General features: G+C 46.6%; 1 protein-coding gene across 3 annotated transcripts in view; it reads right to left on the bottom strand.

Annotated features, from left to right (window-relative positions):
• The window catches only part of CACNA1E (calcium voltage-gated channel subunit alpha1 E), a 330,655-nt gene that overhangs the window by 28,378 nt on the left and 279,340 nt on the right, over window positions 1-22,937 (bottom strand). For all 3 annotated transcript variants that reach the window (XM_065936984.1, XM_065936985.1, XM_065936987.1), the window contains 10 exons: window positions 21,533-21,629; window positions 18,948-19,108; window positions 18,082-18,219; window positions 16,601-16,802; window positions 15,389-15,553; window positions 14,298-14,408; window positions 10,333-10,416; window positions 9,488-9,613; window positions 5,823-5,888; window positions 458-549 (listed from right to left, as the gene is read on the bottom strand). In XM_065936984.1, the coding sequence (XP_065793056.1) occupies window positions 458-549; window positions 5,823-5,888; window positions 9,488-9,613; window positions 10,333-10,416; window positions 14,298-14,408; window positions 15,389-15,553; window positions 16,601-16,802; window positions 18,082-18,219; window positions 18,948-19,108; window positions 21,533-21,629 (1,242 nt within the window). The remainder of the gene's footprint in view (window positions 1-457; window positions 550-5,822; window positions 5,889-9,487; window positions 9,614-10,332; window positions 10,417-14,297; window positions 14,409-15,388; window positions 15,554-16,600; window positions 16,803-18,081; window positions 18,220-18,947; window positions 19,109-21,532; window positions 21,630-22,937) is intronic.

The raw sequence follows: 22,937 nt of genomic DNA, 5'->3' as shown, positions 1-22,937 counted from the left end.
CTTCCTAGGCTCCTGTTGAGCCCCATTAGCCTCTGTCTATTCTCTCCATCCTGTGACGGAGAGTGCCAGGGAGGGCTTCTTGGGTTCTGCAACCTCAGGCACTGCTTCTCTGTCTTCTGTTGACAGGGATAGAGAGGGCTGTGGGACTCGAACACTCCATGTAAATCTGGCCATCTATGGTTTCAGCCTTTTAATGGACTCTGTTCTCAACTTCCCCCTCTTTGAGCCCTAGAGGAGGTGCTGAAGTTGCCATTTGCAAACCGATTACTGAGTCAAAGATGTGGAGGAAACTTCCTGAAGTCAGCAGGGCGGTTTTCTGGAGGCCCCATCACCAACCCACCCCCATCTATCCTCACAGAAGCAGAGCAGGCAGGCAGAGCGGAACAGGCAGAAAAGGCAGGTGACTGTCTCCCTCTCTCAGGAGTGCTCCAGCCACGGCAGGGATGGATCCAGGTACCTGAAGAGCAGCATGAGGGACCCAAAGAAACTCCGGAAGTTGTTGTGCCGGTTGATGTGACTCTCCTCATCTAACTTTATGTTTCCAAAGACCTGGATGAGAAAAACAGCAGAAAGCCCTGAGCATCAGTAAGCAGTGAGACCTGCAGGGTCAGCGGCACCATGGTAAAGAACCCATCTGCCAATGCAGGAGACGCAAGAGACGCAGGTTCGATCCCTGGGTCGGGAACATCCTGTGCAGGAAGATATGGCAAATCCACTCCAATATTCTTGCCTGGGAAACCCCATGGACAGAGGAGCCTGGCAGGCTACAGTCCACGGGGTCGCAAAGAGCCCGACCCTACCGAGCACACGCTGGAAGGGGCAGTAGCTTCATCCACATGGCTCCTCCTGACGGCCTAACCCTGAAGCAGACAACTCAGAACCCAGGAAGGCTGGCAGACCCCACGTTCTTGGCCTGATATGTGGCAAGAGTTATATTCTCCAGGGAAGCAAAGAGGAGGAATGCTTGCAAGGACCACAGAAGGCAAGATCTCTGGAAGTCATTCTGCTTGGATGTAGTTCCTCCCACACCTAATTTGGTCTTTTAATTTCTATGATACCTATTCACCATGGCATTCAAGCCGTCTGTCAACAAGATTACCCCATGACAGGTGTGCAGGGAACGCGTTACCCCCCTCTCTTCCTGTCTCAGCTGGTAATGATGAGAACATACGTATTTGCAGAAGATATGATTTATTCTTTATAAAAAAGAAACAGGCAGATGCTGCCCTGAAATCTGCAAGCACTGTAAGTCAGAGAGGGGCATCCCTATCTTCCTCGGATGTGCTCCCATCCAAAGAGTCACACCTCGGAAGTGTGATACATCTATAACCCAGGTTCATGGGATGAAGAAAGTCTGGAAAACTGGATACTTGGAAAAGGAAAAAGAAAACAGGTTTGGGCAGATCTGGCTACAGAGTGAGTTTTCTGATTTGCTGTTGCTCATTGGGCTTAGAATGTGGTTACTGTGCAAATTCATATGGAAATAAGAGGCACACACAAGACCTCTGGCCAGAGAAAATAAGGATGAACTCCTAGACAGTGCTGCCTGGAGCCAAGGTGTATCCCACATCTGTTTAGATGGGAAGTGAAGTAATGTGAAAGTCGCTTCGTCGTGTCTGACTCTTTGCGACTCCAAGGACTATACAGTCCACAGAATTCTCCAGGCCAGAATACTGGAATGGGTAGCCCTTCCCTTCTCCAGGGGATCTTCCCAACCCAGGGATCGAACCCAGGTCTCCCATATTGCAGGCAGATTCTTTACCAGCTGAGCCACAAGGGAAGCCCAAGAATACTGGAGTGTGTAGCCTATGCCTTCTTGAGAGGATCTTCCTGATCCAGGAATCTAACTGGGGTCTCCTGCACTGCAGGCGGGTTCTTTAGCAACTGAGCTAGCTATCAGGAAGCCCTCTCTAGATGGGAAGGGTATCCTTACACATGTACTATCCTCCCCAGTCATGATTCAGATCTCAGAATCTATTCTCACAAGGCGATGTTTGTACAACTGAAGGCTTATCAGTCTATCTAATATGTGCTAAATGGAACACACTTTCCTCTGGAATGTGCAATTGAGGAACAGTCTCTGCTATTTTGCCCAAATAACTCCCACTGACACCTGCTTGGGGAATTTGTTCTCAATGCTGATTTTCAAAACCTAAATACTACTTCTCTCTCAGGGAGAATGGAGGTGGCAAGCTAGGTGGCATTGGGGAAGGAGGGAAGGAGGGAAGAAGGGAGATAAGAAGGCTGAGGGCCCCCAATCAGACGAATAGTAGCACTGAAAAAAATCCCAGCCAAACAATCAAACCTAGTTCTGGACGCCCCAGGAGGAAACTGTCACATATCCTTGCCCATGTTCATGACTCCTTCTGTCTTTCTTTTCATCCTCTTAATTCAAAATCCACGACTTATCCCTGATTCTTACACATACAACTTGGGGTTTTTTCTCCCTATTACTCTCCTGAAGACTTCATTAGTTGTCCTCTCTATGATTTTCTCAAACACCTTACCAATCATGAACTGGCCAGAGGGTACACTGTTATTTTATAAAAGTTATGTGTGTAATAGTCAAGGAGCTATTGTTAAGCCAAAAGTGCATATTTATTACAAAGGTGGCCTTTAAATTTTTTCATCTTTTTTAAAGCTTTTCACTTAGTCCTTGTCATTAACCCAAATCTCCAACATCAAAAGGAAAGGCTGTGAAAGAGAAAGGTTTGCTGAGACCCATCTGAAAACTTAATGCAATTATAGGCTTAACTCTTGTTTTCACTTGGGATTGGGGTTTCCCAGGTGGCACAGTGGTAAAGAATTCACCTACCAATGCAGCAGATACAGGTGACAAGGTTTTGATCCCTGGATTGGAAAGATCCCCTGAAGTAGGAAATGGAAACTCGCCCCTATTCTTGCCTGGACGATTTCATGAATGGAGAAGCCTGGTGGGCTACAGTCCATGGAGTCCCAAAGAGTCAACCATGCCTGAGCAACTGAGCACACACATACAGAATTTAAGAACTAGAAGGGATCCATAAAGCTACCTATCCAACTCCTCTGCTGCACTGGTGATGATGCTAAGTCCAAGAGAGGTTCAGTGATCTGACTAAGTTTGCACAGCTGGTCAGTGGTGGAGCTGAGGTCTAAATGCCACACCTCCTAACTACTAGCAGCCCTAGAGCTCTTTCCCAAACCCAGCAACTTACTCCTTTTCACCATCAGATTTGTCTGCAAAGCTCACTTCTTCCAAGAAGCCCTTGAGAATTCAGAATAACAATACTTCTCAAAGACACATCCTGTTGCTATCTCTGTCTTTTGGATGCTTCTCTACTCTTCTTTTGCTTTTCTGTTGGTATGGACTCCCCTGTTTGTTGTGGCTATACGAGAAACAACCTTTCTAGTAACAAGTTAGGTGTCTGCTTTTTTTTTTTTCCAGGTGTTTTCTTTATTCATGGTGTGCGGTCTCTGTCAAGGGCCATGATGAAGACAGCCAGCTAAAGGTACGTCAAAATGGGGATGCCATTCCTGTCTCGGTAGAATGGGAACAGTGCTTTTAGTCTTTGGAAATAAGTCTATGGACAATAAATTATTACACATTATGGCTACTGTAAATATCACAATGTCACAACTGGAGAACTTTCCACCTGCCACTGAACAGTCAAAGAAATACTTGTGTTTCCTTGTTGGTGGGAGGAGAGTCACTATAGAGAAGATGCAGATATGGGCTATGGAGCAGACAAAGGTGAGATTCAAACTCAGCTCTCCCACCTATATCTAAGATCTGGAGTGTGTTACAAGTTACTTAACCATGCTAGGCAGCAATGGAGACAATGAAACCCACCTCTAAACATTTCACATCATTCCTGAATACATTAGTTATGTACCTTGTGTGTCCTGTATTTATGTGTGTGGGTATAATATATACACTTTAGAAGGGAGAGAGAGAGAGGAAGGGAGAGGCAGGAGGAGGTTAGGAGCATACATTTAGCACAGTGTCTAAAACACTTAGGAATTCAAGTGATAGTAAATGATATTCATCATTATCAGTAGTACCACTAACAGGTATTAGAGATGGTGTTCCTAATTTATTTTGCTTGAAGATGAAAAGGGATAAGAACTATTTTGAAAGTGTTAGTTGCTCAGTCCTGTCCAACTCTTTGCAACCCCATGGACTGGGGGCCTCCAGGCTCCTCTATCCATGGAATCCTCCAGGCAGGAATACCAGAGTGGGTTGCCATTCCCTTCTCCAGGGGATCTTCCCCCTTAAGTGTGGACAAAAAAAAAAAAAAAAGAACCAAAAAACCCTAATTTAATCAAGTTTCATTTGGCTATTCAAGAACATTTAAATTCTAGAATCAAATGCTTCACAGTTAGAAAGGACTTAATAGAAGCCAGCAAGACAAGCTTCAGCTTCAGCTGGGATTCAGCTTGCAACACACCCCTGACATCATCATTAAAGCTCTACTGAAATATCCTCCGTGAAGGAGAACTCATTACTTTTCAACCAAGTCTCACATTTTCTGACACCTGACATTCTATTGTATTTTTGGAGAACAAAACTCTCCAGTAATGGGATTAGAAGATGAACAAAATTAGGAAGTGCAGGCAAGAGAGAGGAGCAAAAAGATGACATTTCAGACAAGCTCTAGAAAGGGATGCCGACACGGTAAGTCTGGGGGATGTGAGCAGTGGCTCCAGGTGGCAGCCACCACTGAGAAGGCAGCTGGCCATCCAAAGGCAGCCAGACTGCCTGACTGCAGGAGATGACCACGTGGCTGAGGTCTTACACCGGGGTGTAGCCTCCATATCTCCAAGTCAGAAAGTCAGCCTCTCGGAGCCCAGCAGAGCCTGTGTACCCAACCAGACAGGTGCTGGGATGTGCGGCAGGGTGTTTATGGTAGGTGTTCACACACCACAAATGACCGCTGCCTTTTGAAAGATCTCTTGGCCCCTTCTGCTCAGTGGGCCTCTGGTTGGTTATCTGCATGAGTACCCAGGATGGGAACCTCATCCACGTCTCAATCTTGAAACTGGAAAGGATGTGCTAATCCAGGAAAACCATCCAGCAAACTGCATGGTCCTTTGAGAGGCATCAGCTGGAATGTGGCCCAGGGATTTCCCATGGATTGGGCACACTGCCAGAGATTCTGAGTTGTTCCCAATCTCAGCTGTTTGGGGTGTAACTCACATACATTTTGTGTCTGTGTCTATAGGAGAGCAACCACCTGATCTTCTTCTAGGTCTGGCTCAAATATGGAAGGCTCCTGAGATATGGACCGTCAGGAGCCTCACCCTCTCGTTAGTTTCAGGGGGCGCCCTCTGGCCAAGAACAACGGCATTATCTTCAGTGGAATCCAACTGCTTCTGAGAAAGCACCAGGATCTGACAACCACAGATGAAGCCCCTGTTATCAGATCACACTGACCACCTGGGCAGCCTGAGCAGGGAACTGCACATGTGAATTCCCAAGGTCATATTGCAACAAGATATTAGAGCGAGCCTCTGGGTAAGAGGCTTCCCTGATGGCTTAGTGGTAAAGAAAGTGCCTGCAATGGAGATCCAAGTTCAATCCCTGGGTCGGGAAGATCCCTTGGAGAAGGAAATGGCAATCTACTCCAATATTCTTGTCTGGAGAATCCCCTGGACAGAGCAGCCTGGAGGGCTACAGTCCATGGGGTCACAAAGAGTCAGACACGACTGAGCTACTAACACTTCAACCTCTGGGTAAGAAGGGGTTCTTTAAAGCACTTTCAGTCCTGCAGGCTCAGGCTGGAAAGTCAGAGACAACATGGGCGACAGCTGTCCCCCATCAGGCTCCCAAGGCACCCACTCACCTGCATCCCAATGATGGCGTAGATGAAGAAAAGCATGGCAATCAGAAGGCAGACATAGGGAAGGGCCTGGAAGGAAGCAGAGACAAGACCATGACTTTAAAGGCAGGCAGCTCTGGGGTCAACAAACTGCACCCCAGGCAGTGTAGGAACTTTTGCCCTCAGACTGACTTAAACACAGGGCAGTAGCTCTCTGTTCCCCTGGGATGTTCTATTTTGGAGTTCCATGCTTTTGCACATGTCCACGTCATCTGATAGGTATGCAAGCTGTTGGCCTCAGAGAGGTTCGTAATTTCCTTCCCCACCAAGAATATTCTCAGACCCAGTAAAATGTGTGGCCGGGTATCTGAGGGAGAGCTGGGAAAAATTCCTGGGTCTGGTCTTCATCCCACTCTGTATGCAAAATATTAATAACCTGGGCAATTATGATGCCAGTTACACAGCAAGCATCCAGCTTTGACTCCCAAATCCCTGTATGACCCTTCCCACTCCTTCACTCAACACGAGGCTCCTAATGAAGCATCTGGAAGCAGAATGAATTGGCTGAGGGGTCTCAGTCACTGGTCAGTTCCTACAAGGCGCCTTCAGGCTCTGATGAACCATCTTTTTCCAATGTTTAAGCCTGCTGACTTTTCAGTCTGTTTTGTGCAAAATTCCAAATAAGTCTTTCAAAGTGTGAGTGATCACAAAACTCTGCCGTGCAGCCCTGTGGCACAAACTTCAGTCCTGTGCAAGCTACCTGCCACTCTGGGATGACAACACTTTAAAGGTGGAGGTGAAGGGGTGAGTGGAGGAAAAGGCAGGCAGGGAGTTGCCCCTGGTGGCTGGGGGAGGATGAAGACACAGAGCAGTTCGGTTTGGGGGAAAGGGTGGGCGCTACAATTCTAGGGGATCCTAGAGCTGACAATGAATGGAAGCCCCTTGTTTTCACCACCCAGGAAGCCTCCCTGGCAGTTCGTGCGACTCCGAGGCTTCACTCTCTCAAGTGTGTACAGCACGACTCCCAGGAGGGCAATTGAAGGCTTCCAGACCGCACGAGCCAGGCAGAGCTTCTCCACGGTGCTAACTAAATGAAGAGTCCTGGGAGGCTCTTACAATTTGAATAAAGAACAAACATGAAAATGAAATTGAGAGTTGGTGGGAGAACCCCTTCTCCCATGGACTGCTGATTCTCAAGGTCGGTGAGCAGTGGCTGCATCCCACAGGGGCACGTGAAGACTCCCTCTGCTGAAAGGAGAGAGCAGGGAGGCAGGTTTCTGGCCTCTTCCCATCACCTTCTATGTTGTGCTTCCTGCCTTTATTCTGCCTTCCCCATTCCATCATCTCTAGTCCCTGGCACCTCTCTCCCATCCTGATCTCTCTCCTTGTCATGGCATACATTCCAACACAAAATAAGGAAAAGAGGGGCTTCCTTGGTGGTCCAGTGGTTCAGACTTCACGCTCCCAGTGCAGGGGCGTGGGTTTGATGTCTGGTCAGGGAACTAAGATCCCACATGTGGAGTGGCACAGCCAAAAAATTTTTTTCAAAAAGGATTGTTAAACACCTGGAGAAAGAAAAGAGACAACACATTCACAGAACAAAGTGTTAACAACATACTTCCAGTCAGAAAATATGCAAACTGGAAGACAGCCGAGTGTCATCGTTAAATTATGAAAGAAAAAAAAAAATAAGGGAGAGAGAGAAGCACTGAGTAGGAGTCAGTGGTGGGAAATGAGGTGATGCTCAGGGTGAGGGAGGGGGAGGCAGAGACGGGGCACTGCTGTCCACACCGTGTGACTCTGCTGTGTGTGTGCAGAGGCAGCCTTTGTTAAACCAACTTCGGGAAAACAACTTCTACACCGTGTCCCAGAGCGGCTCCAAAAAGGAAACACCCATCCATCACAGTGTCACCTGGAGACAGACCCACCTGTCTCCACTCTTCTCTATTCACTGGAATAAGCCAACCATTTGGCCATCAGTTTTTGACATGCTTTTCTTTGCCCTCAATAGTATACACTTTCACAGAGAATTGGTGATCGTGAGAATGACAGGCTGACGCATATTTCTTAAGAGACTGACAACTGGAACTTGTTGGGCAGGCGTCTACAAAGAGGTTTTAAGAGCATCGTGTGTTTCAAATTCTAAATCCAGCTCCACTCAAGACTCAAATGGTTAAATTCTTGCTAAGGGTTTTGATTTCTCCTCCATCATTCAGTTTTGGAGAAACAGTTTTCATCGAGGCGAGGCCTCTGTGGGAATTATCACACCAAACAATTATGATGAAGACAATAAAGATGTCAAGGTTGCTCGTGGGAACCTGAACATCCTTACAACTGGTCTCACATTTCAGATGCACAAGAACTTGATGGAGAAGTAATTCAGTCATGATGGTGTGGGGTGAAGTCCGTTTTAAATAACGAGAAACCATGAATTCACTGACAAGCTCTCTTCAGTTCAGTTTGGAATTGAAATGTACAAATAATTGGACTCCCTGGTGGTCCGGTGGTTAAAAATTCACTTAACAACACAGGGGACATGGGTTCAAGCCCTGGTCCAGGAAGATTCCACATGCCTTGGAGCAACCAAGCCTATGCACCAGAATTACTAAGCCTGAGCTCCAGAGCCTGAGAGCAGCAATTGCTGAAGCCCATGTGTCTAGAGCCTGTGCTTGGCAGCAAGAGAAGCCACTGCAATGAGAAGCCCAAGCATCACAGTGAAAAGTAGCCCCTTCTCTCCACACCTAGAGAAAGCCCACACACAGCAATGAGGACCCAGCACAGTCAAACATCAAATAATACAATTAAAATGTACAAATAATTAAAGTAAAGAAGGCAATTATTGAATTCATGATTTTTCATCTTTGAATCAATTTCATCAGATTTTAAAAATGCATTTATTGAAAAACCCTATTTTATGAAGAAAACAGTAAGTTTTTGAATAGCATAAATGCTCCCCAAACTTCAAAAACAAATAATATTTGCTACAGCATGCAAATATTTAAATATGGAAAATTTCTTTTACTGAAAGTCTCTGCCATTTACATGGGTCTCAGGTTTCAAGTTTTAACTTGTTTATTACACATACACCTCTGTACAACCTGATGAGGTCATTCAAAAGATGCTCACCATATTAACCTTGCCCAGATGTCTTATTCATTTGCAGGACGCAGAGGTGGCCATTAGCATGCGATATATTCAGTGGTTCAGGAATTACATACTAATGATGACATGTGTGGGAATGGTATGAATCATCTTGTTATAAAACACAACTCAAGGAGTCCTCTGAAAAACTGCTGGGTGAAATAAAGCCATGGACGAAACTCTGAAAATGCAGAGGATGTGTGACTATAGGTGGCTGGCTCTGTCCATGGATAGGATTGCTCTGGGCATTCCGGAATACTTGGGAGGGAACACACAAGCCCCCTGCCTCAGGGAACAGAGACAATAACTGAGTTTCAAAGTTGGGATGCTTTCTAGAATGAAATCCTAACTAATCAGTCATAAGCTAGCCACCTCCTGGCCGAGTTGTATGGTAGCTGAGGACTGCTGTGTTTATCTGATGCTTCTGACAAATAGCCATTCCCAGAGGCAAGGGGACCTGAGGAATAATGCTGTGTTGCCTGGTGTTCTGTCTGAGGTGACAGGGGCCCCTCAACCCTCAGAGAGGAGGAGCTGGTAAGGCCTTTTACCTTAAAGGACTGCACGAAGGTCCACAGTAAAATGCGGATGGTGTAGCCCTGACGCAGCAGCTTGATGAGGCGGGCCGCTCGGAAGAGCTTCAGAAAGCTCATGTTGAAGCCACTGGTGTTCACCAGCTGGTGGACCAGAAGGAAACATATCATTAGTGACATTCGGGTCATTTAGAAAAGTTAAGCACTGGCATTTGTGCATTTATCCCTCATTCAGATCATAAAATAGGACACGAATGGTGTCTTTCATTTTTAACCCCGTCTCCAGCTGGCAGGCCAGAGAGGACCATCTCTCTGAGCCTCCCCAGGCCCACCCTCTATTCCCAGGCAGGAAGGTACAGAAGTTCCCCAGATGGGTGCCCTGAACACAGTTGGCAAAACTGGCCTCCCTAGTCTCCTCTGAGTGGTCCTAACTCTGCACGTGAGTGTCAGAGAGCAGACCTCATAAATCCCTCTAGAACATGATGGTTTTGTGATGAGCTCTCCAAATTTTGTTTGGGATGAACCATCTCAGGGAAACACTTAAGGTCTAACAACTTTGAGGGCAAAGATACTGTGCCTAGATTCTTGGTATCTCCTGAAGAATCTAGCAGAACACTGTGACATGGCCTCTCCTGGGCCCTCTATCCCACTCACCTATTTGAGTGGTGCAAATGGGACCAAACCTTCCATGAGATCCAGTGTCATCCAATGTTCCCATTTTCTGGGGAAAGCTCAGGACTGAGAAAGTGAATAGGGGGCTGCACATTGGGTTTGAGGAGTTAAAAATGGACTGAAGGTGCCGAGGATTGCTTTAATGCTACTCCAGGACTGAGCTTAAAGAGAAAGATCGAAGAGCTATTTACCTTGCTGTCCGTCAGAATAATTTCTGTGATACTGCCAATCACGGTGATGAAGTCAAAGATATTCCAGGTGTCTCGGAAATAGTTCTGCCAAGTGAATTCAGCCATAAGCATTGGGGAGGGGGGAGAAAAGAAAACAAGGGGGGAAAATGAAGGAAAAAATATCTTTCATGATAGTACTCTTTCACTTGAAATTAAAACTTTTCAATTCCAAGACAAGTTCATTTTAACTTTGGCTTTGGTTTCCTATTTCTAACCAAAAATGTGGTTTCTCTTTCACTAATTTGAGAATTTCTCATTTGGGAAGTAGTTTCATCACTATTTAAAGACTTTGTTTTTGAAGCTGTCACTAAAAAGCTATATAAAGAACACGTAAGATTTTTTAATGTAATACTACATAAAAATATGTAAGAAAGTGATTTGTAGCCTAGAACATGTTGACCTCCAAGAAAAGAAAGATCATCATTGTCACCTACAAGACAATAAAATGATTTACAGTATTAGTCTAAGGTTTTCTATAACTTTTAAATTATTTAAACAGTATCATGGGACCCTATAAATACACCATTCTGACTTTCAACTAACAATAAAAGTCACAGAGATGTCCTAAGTGCCTAAAGATCAAAGATGTGCCAAAAATCTCTTCCTAACCTCATTGAACCTTTTCAAATCAACTTCTGACTGGCAACAGGATGAACGAATTCATCTTTCCCACCTTTCTCGGCTCTGTTACACCTTTTGAGGAGGTGTGACTAAATAAAATATAACGAAGCAGTAATGAGATGAGAAGGTTAAAGGAGACGAAGGAGTAAAGGACCTGGAAAATTCACCAACCAGAAAACGTTCAGCTCTGGAACATTAGAGAAAAGTGGGCTCTGCTCTTATCTCCGGGGCTCAGGTGAACAGAGACCTTGGACTATATTCCTTAAAAGAAACACAATACCTGGGTCTCCAAAACATTACCCACTTGCCCGTGGGTGGCAGCTTCTGTAAGTGACCCTTGGAGCACTGCACAACTATACCCTCTCCCACCCCCATGGCTGGCATTCAAGAATCCTTACTATACATGCCAGATTCTGTGCCAGTCCCTTCCTCAGCATTCTTTCAGTTCATTTATTCCTCCCATGGATGCTCTAAATAGGTAGTGATAAATACTTCAGGAATTACTGAGTGGTAGGGGAAGCATGAAGAGTGGGGAGGAAAATGTGATAGACAGAAATGGTGTGGGGAGAGAGAAGGTACATTTATGAGTACCTACTCAGGACCAGACGTCTTAGGTATATTCCCTGATTGGACACACACACAGTATCTATGGCTGTACATGGCAGTTCTTGTTATCCTCCTTTAATGCAGGAGAAAACTGAGGCTTGGAAAGGTTTGTCCGATTCAAAAGTCACAGGCATCTGCCAGGCATGTAGATAAACCAGACATCCAGCCTCACAAACTCACTGCTGTGAAGCGTGCCGACTCCTTCAGGACTGGGGCCAAGTTGAGTCTCTGAGTTCCTCACATCTCAGGGCTCTCCTGTTCCCAACCTGGGATGAGCTTCCTAATTCTTAAATGTGAGTGAGCAATAGTCGCTCAGTCATGTCCGATTCTTTGCAACCCCAAGGACTGCCAGGCTCCTCTGGCCATGGAACTCTCCAGGTAAGAATACTGGAGTGGGCTGCCATTTCCTTCTCCAGGGGATCTTCCTGACCCAGGGATTGAACATGGGTCTCCTGTGTTACATTCTTAGATAATCCCCATTTATGAGCTAGAATACAAATCTAGGTCTCAGGGGACAGAAGCCCTGGATTCCAGTAGAGGAGGCTTTACCATACAGCATGGTAAAGCCCAGAGGAGTAGAGTATAGACTAGGAGATTATGGAGGACAAAGTGTGGGCTTCCAAAGCCAGACAGACCGGCTGAACACAGGCTCTGCCTTTTAGTAAACTTACGCGAAGTACTGAATCTTGTTGAGCCCCAGCTCATCCATATAAGAAGAAAATCATAATGCCCAATCTAATAGAGTTCTTATGAAGGTAAAATGAATAATATGTAAAGCTTTTTTCCCTGCTGGCTCAGATAGTAAGGAGTCTGCTTGCAATGTGGGAGCCCTGAGTTCAATCCCTGGGTCGGGAAGATCCCCTGGAGAAGGGAATGGCTATCTACTATAGTATGCTTGCTTGAAGAATCCCATGGACAGGAGCCTGGAGGGCTACAGTCCATGGGGTCACAAACAGTCGAACATGACTGAGCGACCGACACTTTCACTTTTCTTTTTCCAGACAACCAATGTATTTTAATTCTCTCCCTTTATTTCTTCTTCTTCCTTCTTTATTCCCATTCCACTATCCAATCCTACTGCCTTTTGGTCTGTAACCTTCGAAAAGCAACATAATTTTTCTGAACTTCAATTTCCTCATTTAAAATAACAAGGCTAGTTTCTGCCATGCCTATTTCACAGTCATTGCAAAGAACTGACAAAACAGTATATATTAGGGAATTCTGAAAACCTACAGTACCATATCAACGAAAGCTTATTTGGGGCTAGTGGTGCCTTTTATACTGTTCAGAATGCTTCTAGACCTTGAATGAAAATATGAGGGTGAGGGTGGGAAGGAGGCAGGCTTTGGGGCTGAATCACCTAGTTAAGCTTGTAAGTAGGTATTCAGTATTCCCTATAATTTGACACATAATTGGGGGCTTAAGCACAGACAATATCAATCCAACATGCAAGTAATCAAGATGCGGAGGAAATCTTGTCCTGTTGTTGTATAAGCTTCCCCCGCCCCTTGCTCCCCCTGCCCAGGGCTAGACTGTATTATAAAGGCACCTTTGTGGCTGGCAGTTTACTTTTTGATTTCTCTAAGACTCAAAAGGGAGTCCAACAACCAACAATACAGCCGCCTGCCATGGGTTCCCTTCAACTCTCCTCCCTACACCATCAAACCAATGACTTTGCAAAGAACCATTAGGAAGCCAGAAGCAACCCCCACCATCAACACTGACAACCGCCAAGCCGAGGTCAGAGTCCCTGCGCAAGCTGCCAGTGGTCAAACCCACATTCAGATAATAAGCTAAGTTTCTCTTCTTGCAGGGGACACCATAGACACATATAATTTTAAATGGTAGCTCATACGCAAAATAAGTGTGAAACAGCTTTCAGGTGGGTTTATCTGCATCCCACTGATCTTACTGTAAACACTGAGCCAAGGGTGGGGGGGCGGGTGGCAGAGAGAACTCTCTTGTTTATAGGACACTGAAGCAAAGGGCTAGGTTTGCTTAACACGCTTGATGGCAGATGTAACATCTGCCAAAACTATAATTAGCAGTTGAAAAAAAGTAAAGGGAAGACTCCTGCCAGAAAAACTCATCCCAATGCTCCCCAAATTCCCGAACGCCCACCTCTCTCTCTCTCTCACATACAGACATTTTAAAGGTCACTAGTCTTTGTAAGCTTTAGTACGAAACATTTATTTTTGTTGGCAAAAGTTATTCTTCACGTAACTAAAGGGAGGAGGACAATTAGATATTAATAAAATCTATAATTTTCTATGTTGGAAGCTAAGAGGGCCAGATATCTTCCCATTGGAGTTAAAAGAGTTTAAACCTTCCATCAGTAAATAAGTACTCGGGTTTACTAGTCCAATCCTTGCTTGGCTCCTCAACAGGTAAACCTTGCTAAGTTCCAGTAAGACCTAATTGATCGTGGCCCCTTGACCACTGATGGAATTTGAGAGGAACAGAGCAGAGGTCTATCTGAGGGCTCTGGTTCCTTTTGCCTTTTCTCCTAACACCCTCACACAGCATCTTGTCTCTATGGCTGTTTATTGAGCAGTCCAAACAAACTCACGGTTAGGTGGATGGGTGTGTGAACCATTTCTGGAATAGCAGTGACCACCCCTCCCTTCCAACAGAGGCTGGGAATGAACCCAACGAGAAGGGAAGACAAGCATGAGGGCAGGATCAATCCCATGACATACCAAGAAGCCAAACGCAATGATCTTCAGGACACATTCCAGGGAGAACACCATGGTGAAGGCGATGTTTAGATACTTCAGGGCCAGCTCGTAGGTGCAGGGAGCGGAGTAGTACTGCCAGGAAGAGAAAGCAGGAAAGGTGAGAGGCATATCCAGGTCACGGAGGTTGGCCATCTGGCATCCCTGCCCTAGGGGGACATTCTGGTGCATGATGTAGAAGGAAAGATGGTCATCTAGGGCTAGAGAGGAGAAGTACACATCCTATGTAGCAAAACAAAACAGAGAGGAACACAAATCTTATTAGCAAAATGGCCAGTCTTCCTAAAACTGAAGGAGAGAAGGGCAGAAACATTTGCTAGAGTTAATTACTTTACCATTTAGTATTAAACAACATCAAACCTCTTCTGACTCTCAGAACTCCACAATCACCCACATCTGACACTGCCACCCTCATCTGCATCTGACTGCCATCACCAACCTTTGCTTTCAGAGTTCCATGACTGCTGCTATGTATTTCACTGCCTTTTACCCCAAGGGCCTAGAGGCTGGGCTGCTGACGGAGACAAGATCAAAGAGAGATTCCACGACGGAAAAGTAGGTAAGGAGGCAACAGACTGGTAAGTCGGTTTTTTTCTTTTATCTTTATTTTTTTGGCCATGGCACATAGTGGGTGGCGCCCCAGTTCCCCGAGCAGGGATTGAAGCTGTGCCCCCTGCGACAGAAGTGAGGAGTCCGAACCACTGGACTGCCAGAGAATTCCCAATCTTGAATTTTTTTTTTAAGTTTTTTATTGTGGCAAAAGTCACATCATACAAAGCACATTATTTTAGCCGTATTTAACTGTACAGTTCAGTGGTACTAAGCACATTCATGCTGTTGTACAAATCTCACCATTACCCAGCTTCCAAATTTTTCATCTTCCTAAACGGAAACTCTGTTCCCATTAATAACCAAGTCCCCATTCGTCCTCCCTACCTCCCCCTCACCCCCCAGAGGGTTTTCTCAGTGTCTTGGGCACACACACAAGTGCCCTGTGAGGGGGCAGTCGCCGAGGCTCAGCTCGCCCCAGCGCCTCCCAGCCACCACCCCCTCACCTTCATCATCAGCACGACGGTGTTCAGGGCGATCATGGCCATGATGGTGTACTCAAAGGATGGCGACACCACGAAGTGCCAGACGCGGTACTGGAAGGTGTGCCTGTTCTGGGGCATGTAGCGGGTGAGCGGTTTGGCGCTGATGGCGAAGTCGATGCACGCTCTCTGCAGGAGGGTCACACTGGTTAGCCAGGCTCAGATCCCCCAAACCTCGCACCCCGGGGGGCTCTCTGTTAGACACTTAGGAGAAGAGGACAGTGTAGGAAAAGAGGCTAGGACTGGACAAGCAGAGGTGAAAGTACAAAAGAAATTATTTGGACAAAGCTACAGGTGGGATGTCACCTTAAATGAAAACACAGAACCAGAAGGGTCTGTCCCATACAGGAAGGACTTAATGGTTATCATCGATTATGGTGGTCTCTTGCACAGCACATGGCTGAGATGACCGGGCAGGAAGCCGTTCCTGGTGCCTGCAGTCAGAAGTAAAAATCTATCTTTCTGTGCATTCCCAAAGCACTTTCTTTGCTTTTGTCTTATAGATTCTTAACGATTTCTAGTGCAGTTCCAGGGTAAAAACAATGAACTCGACAATGTGCCAGAACCACACTTGTTACTACAAAAGCAGTAATAAGTAAGACTTGTTCCCTACCCTTTCAGCAAATACACAGCATCGAGGGGCACTGCCAGGGAAGCGGACGTCTTAGTGGTATAATGCTGGCACACGTCTTTCACCCCCAATCTCTAGACTACGTGCTGCATAAAAGTAAGGACTGCCTCTTACACAGATCCCTTCCAGGTCGCTGTGCCTCATGCAAGTGAAAGTGTTAGTCATGTCTCTTTGCAACCCCACAGACTACAGCCTGCCAGGCTCCTCTGTCCGTGGGATTCTCCAGGCAAGAATACTGGAGTGGGTTGCCATGCCCTCCTCCAGGGGATCTTCCCAACCCAGGGACTGAACTCGGGTCTCCCCCATTGCAGGCAGATTCTTTACCATCTGAGCCACCAGGGAAGCCCATTTCTATGCTCTATTCTTGGGCTTTAAACACAGCAGATGCTCCAAAGACGTTTATTTGATGACCAACTAAAACATTTCCCCCCAATTCTCTAATTCATAAGACAGTGGAGAACATTCTGTCTTCCTCCTAACACTGCTGGTCTGACAGTCCTTTCTGGATCCCCCGCTGCCCCACGCTCCAGACCCCTTGGCTTCACCTCGTTCTTCTCCAGGCTGCACTCCTCCATCATCTTGTCCCCTTGCTCCTGGAAGGTGATGATGATCAGAGCCACAAAGATGTTGACAAAGAAGAAAGGGAAGACCACAAAGTAGACCACGTAAAAGATGGACATTTCCATCCGGTTGCTGCGGCTCGGGCCTCGGTCTTCCTCTGTTACATCGACCGAGTGCTGCAAGACTCTGGGGACAGAAAGAGGAGGCAGGCATGGTGGAGGTGGTCTTGGCAGCTGCTCTGACTCCAGGCTTCATTAGCTGATGTACCCCCCTATTATATATATACTCTTAAAGAATTTTTTTTTTTTAGATGTGGACCATTTTTAAAGTCTTCATTGAATTCGTTACAATACTGCTTCTCTTTTATGTTTTGGTTTTTTGGCCACACCACTTGTGGGTTCTTAATTCCCCAACCAGGGACTGAACCCACTCACACTGCATTGCAAGGAAAAGTCTTAACCACTGTATCATGAGGGAAGCCCCCTGCATTTTCTTATTTGACTCTTTAAACTTCAAGGATCCTCCATGAATTTGGGCTCCACAACCAAGCTGGTGGAGATCTGGTGACTCCCAAGCCACTGCTATCTCTAGCCCCTGTGCCACCACGGATCCAACTCCTAAGCACCAGAGTGACCTTATGTTATAGGTGAGGTTGTTATAAAATACTAGGAGACTCCTGAATTCCCCTTTGGTATTTTGCTGCCAAAAGAGTACACTGCCACCAGAAAGTGGTGTCTTGGAATTGCCAAGTCTCTGAAAAAAATCAGCCTGCAGCTATGTGCTAAGTCACTTCGGTCATATTCGACTGACTCTTTGCGACCCTATGACTGCAGCTTGCCAGGCTCCTTTGTCCATGGGATTCTCCAGGCAAGAATACTGGAGTGGGTTGCCATTTCCTTCTCCAGAGGATCTTCCCAACCCAGGGATCAAACCAGTGTCTCTGATGTCTCCGGTATTGGCAGGTGGGTTCTTTACCACTAGCGCCATGAGCAGCATAAAAAAAACTGCATTCTGTTACTTTTGCCATAAAAGATATGATCACAGAAAGTGTCCCTGGGTTCTTCCAGCTCATCCTTAACCCTCTCAACCGTCTCTCATGTCCAGGGTCAACCTGGATGATAAATGTGTCTAAAACAGTCCTCGGGGACTCTCCTAAGGTATGGAGAGCTGTTCAAAGTTCATTTGTTCTGTAAGAGTCAGATGGCTCCACTCAACTCCTTGATAATCAGCTAAAACATGAAGTTCACCAGATATTTCCCTGACTGCATCAGATCCAGCTTGATTCCTATATGAAGGATTTTCATTCTTCCTCTCTCCTGCCTGTCTCACCTACTCATGACCATTTACCTTTCTTGGTACAATCCCAAAGGGTTAGCCTTGTTCATCTTAAATCGACTTCTCAAGGCAAACACATGGTCCCAGCCTAGCTTACAGACAAGCACGCCAAGTCAATCCCATCACTCACTGAGGCCATCCTTCCCCTGTGGAGACGGTGAAGAGGGTCAGCAGAGCCCAGATGATGTTGTCATAATGGAATTCATGGCGCTTCCACTCTCGGCCTTTCACCTCCATCTTGTTTTTTTCATGATCTACATAGTTGCCTCTAAAACCAGAGCAGAAATGAACCAGAACCTTGTCACTACAGCTCACAGAAGAGCAAAGAAATTCTAGACACTACAATAACATACCCTAGTAATCACTGAATTATTGGCATTCAAATGCAAGGAGGGAAGAATTTTATTAGGACAGCATATTATCATGAAACAAAAATGAGATTTCGTGTCCAACAGCAGACATGGAAGATTAAATCTTAATCCTTTCACTAGTTGCTGGGTGAAAGTGAAAGTTGCTCAGTCATGTCTGACTCTTTGCGACCCCATTGACTGTATGGAATTCTCCAGGCCAGAACACTGGAGTGGGTGGCCTTTCCCTTCTCCAGGGGATCTTCCCAACCCAGGGATTGAACCCAGGTCTCCTGCATTGCAGGTGGATTCTTTACCAGTTAAGTCACAAGGGAAGCCCAGTTGCTGGGTAACCTCGAGCAACTTAAACTTTCTGTGCTTCAACTTTCACATCTATAATGTGCAAAGAAGACCTATCTCAGAAGGTCATGAGAAAGATTTAAAATTTAAACCTGATGTGAAATGTCCATGCCTGACACAAAAGACGTACTCAGTCAAAATGTAGCAGCTTCATAATTTGACTTTTTCCCCCCAAAGTGGAATGGATTTAAGTAAGAGAGAAAGAAATGACCTATCTATAAAGACAGGAGTGGACCTTATCAAAACACATTTCAGCAGAAGGTGAGTGGTACGTGCTGGTGGCACTTACATGCACTCCTTCTCTGTGTCCTTGGAACTGTCCGTGCAGTAGAAGAACTTGCCCTTGAAAAGCTGAACTGCGATGACAGCAAAGATGAACATGAAGAGCTTATAGACAATGAGTATGTTGAAGACGTTTTTCAAGGAGGTGACCACACAGTCGAAGACAGCCTGAGAACAGAAAAAAAGAGCCCTGGTGTGTGTCACTGGAATGGCCTGTGGATCTGCCTACAGCTGAATGGGACCCAGCAACTGGTGCTCGGGGAAGGTGCCCCGGAAGATAGCACCCTACTAAGAAGCGACACTCATAGGATTCAGACCTGGCCTCTAAACTGGTCATGGCTACAGGAACCTACCACTTGGGAGGGGAACACATGCTCTGAATCTGAAAGGAAACCCGAAGCAGAAGAGACCAGATGGTAGCAGGCAGTGGAGGGAGTCCTCTGTGGAATTCCATTACATGCACTTCACTTAGTGTGAGACAGAAATGTATTGCAGAAAAGGGATCCTCGAAATCATTTAGCCCATTTTAGGCATTCAATAGGCTAAATGATTTCAAGGATTCCTTTTCTGAAATACATTAAATAGCTTATCTATAAATCTCATTTATTTGGGGCACATTCTTTGATTTGATTTGTATATTGAATATGTATCATTTTCTCTTTGCCATTCTAAATGGAGTGGGGAGTGATAATAAACTATCATCTGTGTTCATTTTAATGATGTTCTGTAATAAGTTCATACATTTACCCCCAACTGCATTCCACACTTCACATAAAGTTAAAAGCCAGCTAGTTAAAAGCCAGCTGTGCTGGGGATAAAGATTCAACAGGTCATGTGGGAAGGGGTGAGAGCTGCTCTCTTAGAGACAGGAGGACTGAAGGACAGAACCAGAAACTTGCACTTCAGTTCAAGGTACTGAATCTCCCTCTGGAGAATCCCTTCTAGGCCCTACACCATGAAGAGCTACATGGGAATTCAACGTATTTCAAACCATTTTGGGGTTGTTTTCTAGGTTTGTAGGTTTGGCGCACTGGCGAGTCTAGCCCCACAGAGGCGCTGCATTTGAGCAGCTGCCTCTTCACAGTGCTGGGCGAACACTGCTGGTTTAATTAGTTCAGCACTGCAGGGAATGTGAGCGACATGCAGCCTCATGGAATTATCAGATCCACCTACATTTCCCTCAGGTTACGGAACTGCAGAGCGAGGAGCCAGCCCTTCCTAATTAATTGGAATTAGCCAAGGTTGGGGGCGCCTTCTCCAGCCTGGTGAGTAATATCACCCGCCCGTCTGAGCTCTTCCCTGGACCCCAGCATAGCTCAGAGGAGATGAGACCAGTGGACCTGGGCTGTGCCTAACGACAGTGGTTGTTGGGCCCCAGGGCTCCTGGCCATATTTTGCTGGGGGTGCGGCAGAAAGGAATGAATGTTCACGGGCACTGAGCCAGGCCAGGCCCTGTGCTGGGCCCATCGCCATGGGAGATGCCTCATCCAGGAGGGGAGGCCGGGCACTTGAGGAGGAGAGCGGGCAGGGAGGACGCCTCCTGGTGGGCATGAGCACCTCTCCTCAGGAACCCACTCAAGTGGCCAGGGCCCTGGGCTCTGAGAGGAGCCATGTCTCAGCCAGTTAGGGGTCTTTCAAAAGAGACCCTCCTGTGATCCTAAGCCTCCAATCAACCTGGTTGGCTTACCATCCCCCTGCAGAGCCAGAGCGCTGAAAGGGAAGCAGCTGGGGTGGTGGTGGTGGGGGGGATTGGTGGGGAATATTAGAGGTGATGTAAACTCAACAGGACAGAGGAATGGGGAGCATGGGGGTCCCCAGTTCCCTCCCAGTGCTGACTGGCTCTCATTCACAGGAATTCAGGGAGGAAGAACTTTTATCCCATGGGGCTTTAGCTTCCGTAACAGCAACAGATGTGTGTGGGAGAGATGGGTTCCACATGCCAGCAACATGAGGGCAGGAAAGCCTCAGGGAAGGAGCTCAGGACAGGCCAGCAGGTCAGCGGGCAGGGCGACCCAGACTGAGACCTATGCAGACACAGGTCTTGGCAATAGGGAGATCTTAGCTGTGGAAGCTCACTTCCCCACTTCTTCTCTGCTGGTGCCGAAAATGACTGTCCTTGGGCAAGTTATTGACCTACTCATGCCTCAAAAATATGAAGCATCAAGGCTAGAAGGTCCTTTCTTTCTCTAGAATCACGAGGAAAAAAACCATCCCAGGTTACTTTGTCCGACCAAGTACACAGACCACGACACGCAGGGCTCTTGTGGCTTCCACTCTGGTGTCTGAGCCACCTTAACCACACAGGAGGCCCCAGGACAAAGCCACGCTGGTTCTTCCTATGACTTGCCACAGCGGGTAGAAAATACCTCCTAGATTTGGAGTCAAGGGGTGAAAGCCTCCTTAGAGAGTTCTTGGGACGTTGGTTATTTTCCTTTGAGACTAAGATCCTTAGTTTTAGCAGACAAAAAGAATCAGTCCTCACGTGAGCAACAGGGATATTTCCAGAAATAATTCTCCAAAAGCAGGCCAATAGTGGCTAGAGAGGAGAAATGGACAAAAGGGAACTGAAGGGAAGAAACTGGAGAATGTCACCTTGAGCTTGGGCAGGCGCTTGATGGTCTTCAACGGCCTCAGGACACGGAGAACCCTCAGGGACTTGATGGTCTTGATGTCCCGGCCCTTATTGGTTCTGCAGAGAAGCCCCGGGGAATCACAGGACAGGGAAGAATTAAAGAGATGGTCACACTACTGCACTGACAAAGTAAGGTGAAAGGGGAGAGAAGTGGGCAAGAGGCTAGAAATTGGGTCAGAGTAGATTCCATCAGGGAGACCCCCAAGAAACAAGCTCTGGGAAAACTTCCCAATCACTCCCCAGGGTGTACACACTCATATGCATGCACACCCATGCATGCATGTACACCCACACACCCATGTATACTCATGCAGAGGGAGACACAGGGTCACTAGAGAGGCACCCATTCACACATGTTAATCAACATTTCTCCCCCTCCCAACAGCCAGAGCCACAGTGCTCATGACCGCACTGGACAAATGGAAATGGATGATCCATCGAATAGGTAACAGGGACGTAGCCCACTGTGGATGGGCACCATGCCTAGCCTAGGGAGTCTTCAGCAGAAAGCTCTCTAATAACATTGGGTTGACCAGAAAGTTCATTTGGGTTTTTCCATGATATCTTAATGGAAACATCTGAACAAACTTTTTTGGCTAACCTAATATTTGTTGAATTGAACAGGGTGCCCCAGTTTAGAGCAAGTCTCATCAGAAGACTCAACCTAGTCCTTTCTTTTGGTTTTAGGTTGGTCACCTCTGCACAGTTCCAGGGAGAGCAGGGTGAGGAGGGCTGGTGGGGACATGATGCCCTTGTTGTGCTAGGCTGCCTGCTCCAGAGACAGCATGTCATGCAGGCTTCCAGCCAGGACCTTGGCTCACACCCCCATTATCTCTGTGCAGCTGGCTCTTCCTGCAGTCCTTCCCATTTCAAGCCCTCTGCATCCAGCACAAACTGTGGACAGCCTACAGTTGGGGGAGGCCCAAACTGCAGCCCCCACCCACCTTTATCCTTGCCTTACAGCTAATGACCCTCCCCCTTCAGCCTCTCAAAAATGTTTGCTCCTAGTAGACAAAATGCATCTATTTTTAGGAAGGAAATGAATAAGTCAACCTGCATTTCTCTCTCCACCCCACTCATCCCCTGAGATCTTTGCATTCAAGTCAAACAAGTGCAATTTGTAAAATACACAGATGGTAGGAAATGAGACTCTAAATAGTGAGCTCAGGCTCTGGTTCTTCCCTCACACTGGCCCAGATTACCATGACACCGACAATCAGAAGAAACGGGATCCATCTAGAAAATCAGATGGAAACTCCAAGGCTTCTGCCTGTTTTCCACCCTGTCTTCCCTGCCATGCTCATCCTCCTGAACAGGAAGATCAAAGGTCATCTATTCTTTCATACATGGCAAGGCAGGAAGACA

This window comes from Muntiacus reevesi, chromosome 5 (assembly GCF_963930625.1).
Source record: "Muntiacus reevesi chromosome 5, mMunRee1.1, whole genome shotgun sequence".
In the NCBI taxonomy this organism is placed as follows: domain Eukaryota; kingdom Metazoa; phylum Chordata; class Mammalia; order Artiodactyla; family Cervidae; genus Muntiacus; species Muntiacus reevesi.
The sequence above is the reverse complement of the archived record's forward strand: the minus strand, read 5'-3'. Positions and strand labels throughout refer to the sequence as shown.